The following is a 9,252-nucleotide window of genomic DNA, read 5'->3' on the forward strand; positions in this document are numbered from 1 at the left end:
GCTTGTTTTTTTGTACCCTCCTCCAATTTTTGTTTTCCTCACCATGCGCATGTTTTCTTCTTTCCCTTCTCTCTTTTCTTGGCTATATGCCCGCTGACTGTTTTGGAGGCGGTAAGGACATCAAACGAAGAAAAATTCAGTGCAGGTGACAAAACAAAAGCAAGTACGACTCAGCAATACGTAAGTGTATATGTATTTTCTCGCATATGTGTATTAACATATTGCTCCACCCCCATTCAGCTTATGCACCTTTTCCCTGTATTTCTGTATAGTTTGTGCTGCATTGCCGTTAAGTTCACCCTTACGATGCCAGCGGTGATGATCTTTTTTTTCTTCTCACCATTGCTTTCCTCCTCCTCCTCCCCTTTTTTGTCTCTTGTATTTGCAGTGGCATCGTTTCTAACGGCCATGCGGATCACAATTTTGTACCGACCGCACGGACATGCACTCACGCTGCCACTACTACTGCTGCAGATGTCACCCGCAGACACTCCGGTGTCTCCTTAGCATTTCGGGCCCTTCAATACTTTTACTCGCTTACTTCATCGTAACCATCACGGGGAGGGGAGACGGCGTATATGAAGGCAGGAGCAATAATATGAAGCAACATCAACTTTTGTCCCAACTGGAATGGTAACACTCGAAACGGAGCTGACACTTCTCACCTGCAAGGAGGGTAAAATAACAAAAAGTTGTCCTTCTATCCTACCGTTTCTACCTTTTACAAGCACTTGCGGAGCCACTTGGGACACTTAGGTGCTTTCTGCTCAGTAGGGCCGCGTTCAAAACCAAAAAAAAAATGAATCCTTTATGTGACCTAAATCCCGACGGCTGGTTTGCGGTCACAAATAAACCTACAGTATGAGCGGCTCCAAAGCGGGTTGACACTCGATGTTTCTCCAGCCAAATGCCACAAACGCATCATTTGCTGCACATATGCAGAGTTGGGGGTTGTGGCGGAGGTTTTGTACCTTGACGATCGCTCTGCATGCTGCATTCGGGACACCACCACTCGAAGATGCACCGCTTTGGGGGAAATATGGGGGATACAATTCGGTGTGCTGATATAACTCTGCGCACCACCGATGATCTGTTCCGTCGTATGTAAATGCGTTAATCATAAACGTACATAGCGACTGAATTGAGCCCGAAACCGGAAGCGATGTGTATTGTAAATTGCACTGTGTTTGGCAATGTGTTGTGCGTTGGGGGACCAAAGTCATGTGATGAGGCGCTGCGAGCATAATATTCGCGTGGTTACATACCAATACGTTGGTAGCGAATGGTTTTGCCCTTTACTAACCGGGTGGCACCCGCACAACTCTGCAAGGACTTGATCCCGCTTAAGTTTGCGTGCACTGATGAAAAACAACCTGCTTATATTCGAGCGTGGTCCGGGCACCACTAACCGTGTTTTGATTCCGTTATATTACCTCCATCCCCTTTTCGTGGTTGATGCATTACCCGCGAGCCGTTCTTTTTATTTGGTCTCAAATGTCTACTCACGTGTTTTGTTGTTGTGCCTGCGCTACATTTATCAGCCGATGATGCGGGAGACGTAGGAAGTCTGTGAGTTGTAGCAAAAGGTCTTTCTGTTGGCGGTACGGTGTTTGCTTTGGCTTTACTCCGTTTCAGTGCTTATGAGCGTTCGTTCAGTTGTGGTTCCACGCTTCGTGTTGTACTGAATGGGAATACTGCGTTTCGCCTGTCACACTCTGTGCACGTGGTTTGTTCGTGAGTGTACTTTCTTTCCAGGTGTTTGAGTGTCTGTGTGCCGCTACAATTTATCCTTTTGTGTGTTGCCTTACTGCCCTTTGCTCCGCGGTGAAGCATTTCCTGTAGATTGTGGACGTTCTCAAACTTTTTTCCTTATTCGCCTTCCCTTTTCTCCCAGTGGTAGGCAGCGTGAAGCTGTGGATACTGCACCGGTATATTTCTCGTTTCCGTATGTTTCGCATATCCTCATGTTTTCACAGTTTCTTTCTCAATGCTGTCCGCTGCACCTTCATCGCGGACGTGCTGTACGGCTGCCGTTACAGCCCACACATTGGAATGTGCCACCATCCGTACGTGTACGTGAAAACGGTGTTGTTTTGCGTCTCCAGTCGTCCGGAGCAGCGGCTTGAACGTGAGTATATGCGTGGTCTTATCGAACACCTTGTCGCGTGCGATGCGAAGCACGATACGCAGACAAAACTAGAACTGATGCGGTTTGTTGACGTCGTGCCGGCCGCCGCAAGCCTCGGTGGTAGCGGCCACAGTGAGGTGCTGAGCGCCGGAAAAATGGGTGGTGAAAGCGGAATGTCCTCTTTCTTCACGGGTACCCTCTTCCCCGCAGTGTTGGGTCATGTGTTACTATACGACGCGGTTTGCGTATGTATGTCAGGTGGTTTGTACGACGATGCGGCGCGCGACTGCGTGGCGCAGGTGGCGGCAAGGCTAGGTGTCTCTCAGCACGGCCGGGAAATGATTGAAAAAGCGGCAATACGTGAGCATCAGTTGGCTGCGATGAAGCGGCAGCTGCTTCTCCTACCTGAGACCCCGCCACTGCGTTGAGAGACGCTTTGGGAGGTAACTGCAAGAGCGGCACCCGTCTAATTTTGGAGTGGAAAGGCTTGCAAGAGCTGTGTAGTTGTCTTACATTGTCTTTGGCGTGTGCATGGGCAAGGTTGCGGTATTGGTGTGCTTCCCAAATCCTGCTGCTCCATGCGTTTTATTCCTTGTTGTCACTGCTATGTTTTGCGTGTCCCATCGTGTTAGTAAATTAAACCTCAATAGCCACCACGACTCGATCATCAGAACATTGGAGTGTTGACGCATTGGCTTAGAACCTGTGACCCGCCTCTTCGCAAATGTGGCGCCGGTGCATAGCGATGTTTTTGCCACTGTGTTGATTGTAATGCCTAAGTTGACGTGCACAACTTGATCCCTTAGCGTTGAGGAGGGATGCGCGAAGGCGAAGGGATTGAATGTCTTCTCTTGATGTGTTTTTTTTTCTTATTGTCGACTTTCTTGTCGGCGTTGCCGTGCCCCCCAATTGGCGTGAGTCGAGGAGCTTGCACACATAGCTTGCGCGCACAGCATCACTAGACTTCTGTGGGGTTCATGTGTGGTGTGTCTCGACATTGGCATTGCGATCGCTATCAAAAGCTGCAATAGCGGATAGTGTATAGACGGCAGTTACAGCCGTGATCGCACAGCGGTAAGAGGCATAATGTTTATAGTGCACGACACAAAACAATGAATCCAATGGCGACCTGTGCCTTCCCCCAAATAACCTGGAAAAATATCTCTGTCTATTTACTGTGAAGTTGGACGTAGCTCTGCTTTCTTCCTTCTCCTTTTTGCCTTTGCCCACTACAGTCATTCTAACAAGGTTAGCAGCCTTTTTGTTGTCGTTGTTGTAAACCCGCAGGAAACAAGTACATATTTGAGTGACGCAATGACCACAGCAACCGTCAAGCCCGAAATTGTCATAGCGGTTCTCTCCATGTGCGGCCTGCTGACGGTTGTTGTCATCATTCTGCTGGTGTGCTCGTGGTGGTCTCGCCGCAAAGCTGGAGCTTATGCAGGATCTGCTCTTTATCGCGGGTTCAAGCGACGCCATCAATTCGAGCTCGTCTGTACACCTGGTCCGGGTGCTCACGCCGCTCCGCTGGAGGTTCAACTGCGCACATCGCATGTTGACCCTTGCGACATACTTGTGGATGTGCAGTACACACCGCCTGGCTTCCTCAAGGAATGTGATCGTACCGCTGTCTCCCCAGCACGACTATTGGGTGCTGATGAACACTATGGTGAACAATATCTGCTTTACAGTCACCCGTTTGTGTTCCGGGGACCCGGCCGATACACGGTCAACGCACACACCGTCTCGCCTTCCATGCGGTATGTGGGCGCGGTGCATAATTTCTGCTTCGACGTGCTCCCCGGGGACACGCCGTCAGGGTCTGGAGACACTGAAATGGAGGCGAGCTGTCAGCATGCCAACGATTTCTCCAGGCACGACTTTTCCACCCAGCGGGATGTAGCAACGAAATGCAGCATCACACCGATCAGGCATCCTTTGCCACCGCGCATCATTCCCAATGAGGGTGAAGTGACAACATTTACTCCAATAATTATCACCACTAACAACGAAAGTACGACGGCCGATCAGATCCGGTACAGCGTGGACGGTAGATACCCATCGTTGCTGTACACGGGGCCGTTCACGCTCTCTGTGCCGCCTTTCAGCAATGCGTGTAATGGCTCGTCGGTGCCAGTCGTTGTGCGTGCTGTCGCCGTGTCCGGAAGTGATACGGGACTAACGAGTGAGGTTGTGACTGCGAACTTTACGGTGTATAGGGCGGGCCACAGTTTCTTTGATCCGCAGGTACCGGCCCCGGTTGCGCGTGTGCATGCTGTGAACGCCAAGCTGTACTTTGATGAGTCCCGTCGCCCACCGAACACGAACATCTTATACCAGCTAGTTTACGTCAGTGAAGCACGCCAGAAGCCAAAGTTCTCTCGCAGGCGGGGATTCGTGTACACTGGAGAGTTTGTTCCGCTGCGTGAGGACGTTGCCTTTATCTACGCCTGGACGTTTGTGGGTGATGGCAATGGCGATGGGACGGGGGTGGACCTCGACGAGGTGAACGGCGGTGGGCGTCGCCACATTCGCAGCTCAGCCGCTGTGTACGACTGTCGTCGTGGCACATCGTGGAACCGTGAGGCTCGGGATGAGGGAGGGTTGCACCCTCACAATAACGACCGTACTCATCGCGGTGACCTGTCGCCACCGGTCATCTGCGTCAGCTGCAGTGAGATGGAGGTATTCTTTGAGGATCCACCCGCGGGAGGCGTTGTGTGCTACACCCTTGACCGAACTGAGCCAGCAGCTCCCGGTGGAGCGACGGCACCTGAACAGGCAGTGAGGGTTGGTCTTGGTACAGGAGCGCAGCAGCTCGCGCGATTTGGGCCGGGGCCAAATCTCAGCACGTACGTGTACAAGTCCAACCAGCCGATTCACGTGACGCTTCTGCAGACGGAGCAGGTGTTCGTTACCGCGCGTACGTTTATTCCCGTTGCGGACGGTGCCGCTGGCGACGCCGTTACCTGCTACCGTTTCAGTGATCGTTTCTTCCGTGGCTTTGCCATACAGTGAGCTCTTCCTTCCACTGAAGCCGCGAGGGGCACACACGCACATGGCTTACTGGCGGTACCCCAAAAACAACCTTAGGATGTTCACCTGTGCACAAACTCGATTGCGCATGGGCGGTGACGGGCCGTCGTGCGGCGCCCATCACCCATGTGCGCGTTATGAGTGTTGTATTGGACTCGATCGCTTGTTCGCAGTATCAGTGTTTTTCCTCCTCTTATCCTTTAGTAACATGTTTTCTCCCCTTTTTGTTACATTATTTCCATCCCTTGTTTCGTTGTTTGTTAAACGTTATTATTTTTTTTTTGTTGCGGTCACCGTTATCTTACACCGCACTTGGTGTACCACCGAGGCATGTTATATATATATATTTTTTCATGGTGTCTGCGTCCGGACGCACGTGGCACAGGTTCATAGAAGCGGGAGATCATGGGGACCGACAGAATCAAATCACCACTTCTCTTTGGCAGAGATGAGGAACCCATGAGCAGATTGTTGATACAAAGACCATAGAAAAGTAGAGGATGAAATCGCTCCTCTTCGCACGAAAATACACAGCATATACAATATCTCATACTAAGAGGAAGAGGCACTTTGGTGTGTCCGTTTTGCTAGAAGTACAATAGACCCCAAGAAGTTGAGATAAAGAGTAGATTGTAAGAAGGTATTTCGCTAAATTAAATGATATATGTGTTTGTCGCTTGCCGTGTGATTCCTTCAACTTCACAGATCGTGGGGTTTGTAAGGTGCTCCGACTACATTCGTGTGTCAGCTAAAAACGCTTTTTCTTTATGAATCTATGGTTGCTGCTACGAGGCCGTGGGGTGTCGTGGTTTGTGGTTTTGTGCTGGTGTTTTATTTTTTGTTGTTTCCACCTTGTGATTGCCACATACATTGCTGTTCTTCTTTCTTTTTTGTTCTTCCTTCGATATGTGTACCTCTGAAAACGAAGTTACGATAGTGTGTACCAGGCAAGCGGTGTGTAGGAAAGCATTCACCGCAGGGGCATTGACTGTTTATACTGAAGCGGGGTTTGTGTGCCACGAGGTGTGTAAGGTTCTTCTGTATTGGGGAACGCACATAATCTGGCAGCAAGGTTCAGGTGACAGACAGCGATGCTCAAGAGAGTTATTGCGAGGGCAAGCCTCCCCAAGTCGTTGGATGTACTGCCGCTTTTTTCTTTTTCGAAGAAGGGCAAGGGTGGTATCGAGAAGGTTGCTGGTGACAGCCAAGTAAAATCCCTTGTGTCCCACCCAAAATGCGTGTCGGCACATTTTTGCAATCCTAAGGACCACTCTGAAGCTTTACGTGAAGACGACGATGGAGGTGATGTGGATAAACACGACGCAGTGGATGTGCCTTTTGGTTTCCGTGATGCACCGGGGAATATTTTGTTGGATCCGGAGCGGCGGCGCCTCTTTGCCGGCATTGGTGAGAAACCAACGGTGCGGGACTATCGCCTAGCCGTGACGGCTGCTGTACGCGAAGCGTCTAAGTTAAAAGCATCAGCACTGGTTATGCGTTCTCTGCCAAATGTGCTGTATTCGGTTGGAGACTTGTTTCAGCCTGCGAGCGCTCTCCCGGCGGAGGACGTAGCTGAAAAAACGGTTACTTATGCCGTCGCGGCGGCGTATCGGTACGACCGATTTCTATCGAAGGCTAAAGGTGGCTTGCCCCCTCCGAGCCGTGGTAGGCGAAATAAGGCGGTTGCAGAAGGGAGTCATGAGCAGTTGAATTTAATTATTGACTGCGGGGACAAGACTTCTATTGCCAGTGGAAATATCATTGGACATTGCATAAATGACGCACGAAACCTGGGTAATCTTCGTGAGGATGAGGGCACTCCGCAGTTTTACTGTGAGTGGATTCATCAGGAACTGGCCCCACTTGGCATTAAGGTGCAGAACGTGTTGCACGGAGAGCAGCTTGAGAAGGCGGGGTTGAACCTCATATACAACGTTGGAAAGGGGTCAAAACACACGCCTTATTTGGTTGTGTTTGAGTACGTCGGTGACAAGAGGAGCAATAAGGCAACTGCCCTCGTGGGCAAGGGTGTTACATTTGATTGCGGTGGTCTTAACATTAAACCATTCGGGTCGATGGAGACGATGCACATGGATATGATGGGTGCAGCCACGGTTATGGCTACGATGAAGGCTATCGCCGAACTTCAACTACCAGTTAACGTTGTGGCCGCCGTTGGGCTCGCGGAAAACGCGATCGGTCCAAGCAGCTACCACCCATCATGCATTTTGACTAGCCGCAAAGGACTAAGTGTTGAGGTGTTGAACACGGATGCCGAGGGGAGGCTTGTACTTGCTGACACACTGACTTACCTTCAGAAGGACGCTAAACTAGTGAAGAAGGCCGATACGATCATCGACATTGCGACCCTCACAGGCGCAATTGTTGTCGGCCTTGGGAGCCGGCGTGCAGGTCTCTTTGGCAACGACATCGCGCTGGTGCAGCAGCTTATGGCTAGCGGGCGAAGCAGTGGGGAGGAGGTTTGGCCGATGCCCATCGGGGATGAACACCAGAGGGCGATCAAAGGGAATATTGCCGACCTTGTTAACGTACCGAGCGTGCGTGAGGGCGGTTCCTGCACTGCAGCGGCGTTCCTAAGCAACTTTGTGGAGAAAGATGTGAAATGGGCGCATCTTGATATTGCAGGTTCGGGGATGGGGACCGACAAGCCAAGGGGATTCCAACCAGCGGGGGCACCCGGATTTGGTGTTGAGCTTCTGGTGGACTACTTTCGCCAGCACGTCATGGCTTCTTCAAAGGGAGTGTCGACGGGTAAGGATGGAAGCCACGGTGATGCGGAAGAGTCTACTCAAGAAGAGGGTGCTAATGCTGAAGTGAGTGAGGAAAATACCAAAAGATCTAAGACCAGCGCAGGTGGAAAGAAGTTAACGAAAAATGCCGAACCGAAGGAAGGAAAGGGCAAAGAAGCAAAACCCAACGTGAAGGGTACGAAAGGTGGCAGAAAGGTTGGAGAAAAAGGCACGGAAGGCAAAGGAAAAGCGGCCAGCCCGGCTGAAAAGAAGAGGGTGAAAAAGGCACCTGCGGCCAAGCAGGGTCGCCGGGCAGTGAAGGGGAACCCGAAAGGAAAGAAAAGGTCTGGCAATTGAGGGGTAATGCATTGGAACCACCGTGCCGCTCGTTTCTGTATTGTGAGGAAGGGGTGTTTTTCGACACGTAAGTTCCCACAACTGGGGGTTTCGGAGATAACATGCGGTGGTGGGGCGAGAGTAAAGACGCTTACCTGATTGTTTTGGTTGGGCTTATACCCTCCTGAGCTTGTGTTGATGTCTCTGGTCCACTTTGCCTGGCCATTAACAGTCACTGGGGTTTCAAGTAACGACAAACAATTACAAGTAGTGTTTTTTCAAAAGAAGCCAGGTGCCTTCCTTTTTGTTTTTTTGTTTTGCCAGTCCGTACAACTGTTTTTCTAGCCGTTTTATTTTTACTACCTTCAGCTCGAATTGTTCCCTCTTTTATTTTTTTCTTCTCTCCGGGCGCTGGTCGAGTGGTATCCCTTCCCCGACCATACGTTTTCTCCCACCTTTTTGTGATAACAAACCCCCTTTCCTGTTGTTGTGATCCACCGGGTACCTTCTTCCTATTGATACACATGGGCCGTAGTGCGGTGTTTCTTTATGATTGTCTGGGAATACGGGTTGGTTACGTTCAAATTTCATCACATCTGGCAGCCGATGGATAAGTGGCGGTATCACCCATGCCAGCGCGGGAGACAAATATGAATGGCCCTTTCAGTGCGTGAGAAACTGAACAGGGGAGGGGGCACCATGCCTTTTCTTTTTTTTTTTTTCATGGTGTCACAGCTGACCATCATACATAGACGTGCGGCGCTGGTCATGGACATCATTATTTGGTCGTGCCTAATGGGCCCCGCGTGCAATTTATTAAATTTGTATTTTGGTTTGTTTGTCGCATTTAAGTAACTTAATTTCCATATTTATGAGTGAACTGCCTAGTTTCACAAATAGAACGCTGAATAAGCGTGTGCAAAGCGATATCGGGGGTGAGGGTGTGTGTATGTGGGGAGGGGAGTAAAATGAGTAAAACATGTGAATGGTGGTTTTTTTTTT

At 50.4% G+C, this 9,252-nt stretch overlaps 3 protein-coding genes across 3 annotated transcripts; all 3 read left to right on the plus strand.

The window, feature by feature from the left end:
* Nucleotides 1-1,947: 1,947 nt before the first annotated feature.
* On the plus strand, nt 1,948-2,556 carry TEOVI_000912400 (uncharacterized protein; the record flags this gene model as incomplete). The annotated part of the gene is made up of 1 exon (XM_067221493.1): nt 1,948-2,556. One exon carries the CDS (start codon nt 1,948-1,950, stop codon nt 2,554-2,556), a length of 609 nt encoding a protein of 202 aa, XP_067077594.1.
* An 886-nt stretch (nt 2,557-3,442) lies between these two features.
* On the plus strand, nt 3,443-5,146 carry TEOVI_000912500 (Chitobiase/beta-hexosaminidase C-terminal domain containing protein, putative; the record flags this gene model as incomplete). Its single annotated transcript, XM_067221494.1, has 1 exon — nt 3,443-5,146. The coding sequence occupies one exon, from the start codon at nt 3,443-3,445 to the stop codon at nt 5,144-5,146; it is 1,704 nt and encodes a 567-aa protein (XP_067077595.1).
* Nucleotides 5,147-6,255: 1,109 nt separating this feature from the next.
* On the plus strand, nt 6,256-8,271 carry TEOVI_000912600 (cytosolic leucyl aminopeptidase, putative; the record flags this gene model as incomplete). The annotated part of the gene is made up of 1 exon (XM_067221495.1): nt 6,256-8,271. One exon carries the CDS (start codon nt 6,256-6,258, stop codon nt 8,269-8,271), a length of 2,016 nt encoding a protein of 671 aa, XP_067077596.1.
* Between the last annotated feature and the right edge of the window lie 981 nt (nt 8,272-9,252).

This window comes from Trypanosoma equiperdum, assembly GCF_001457755.1.
Source record: "Trypanosoma equiperdum strain OVI genome assembly, contig: ctg_1451, whole genome shotgun sequence".
In the NCBI taxonomy this organism is placed as follows: domain Eukaryota; phylum Euglenozoa; class Kinetoplastea; order Trypanosomatida; family Trypanosomatidae; genus Trypanosoma; species Trypanosoma equiperdum.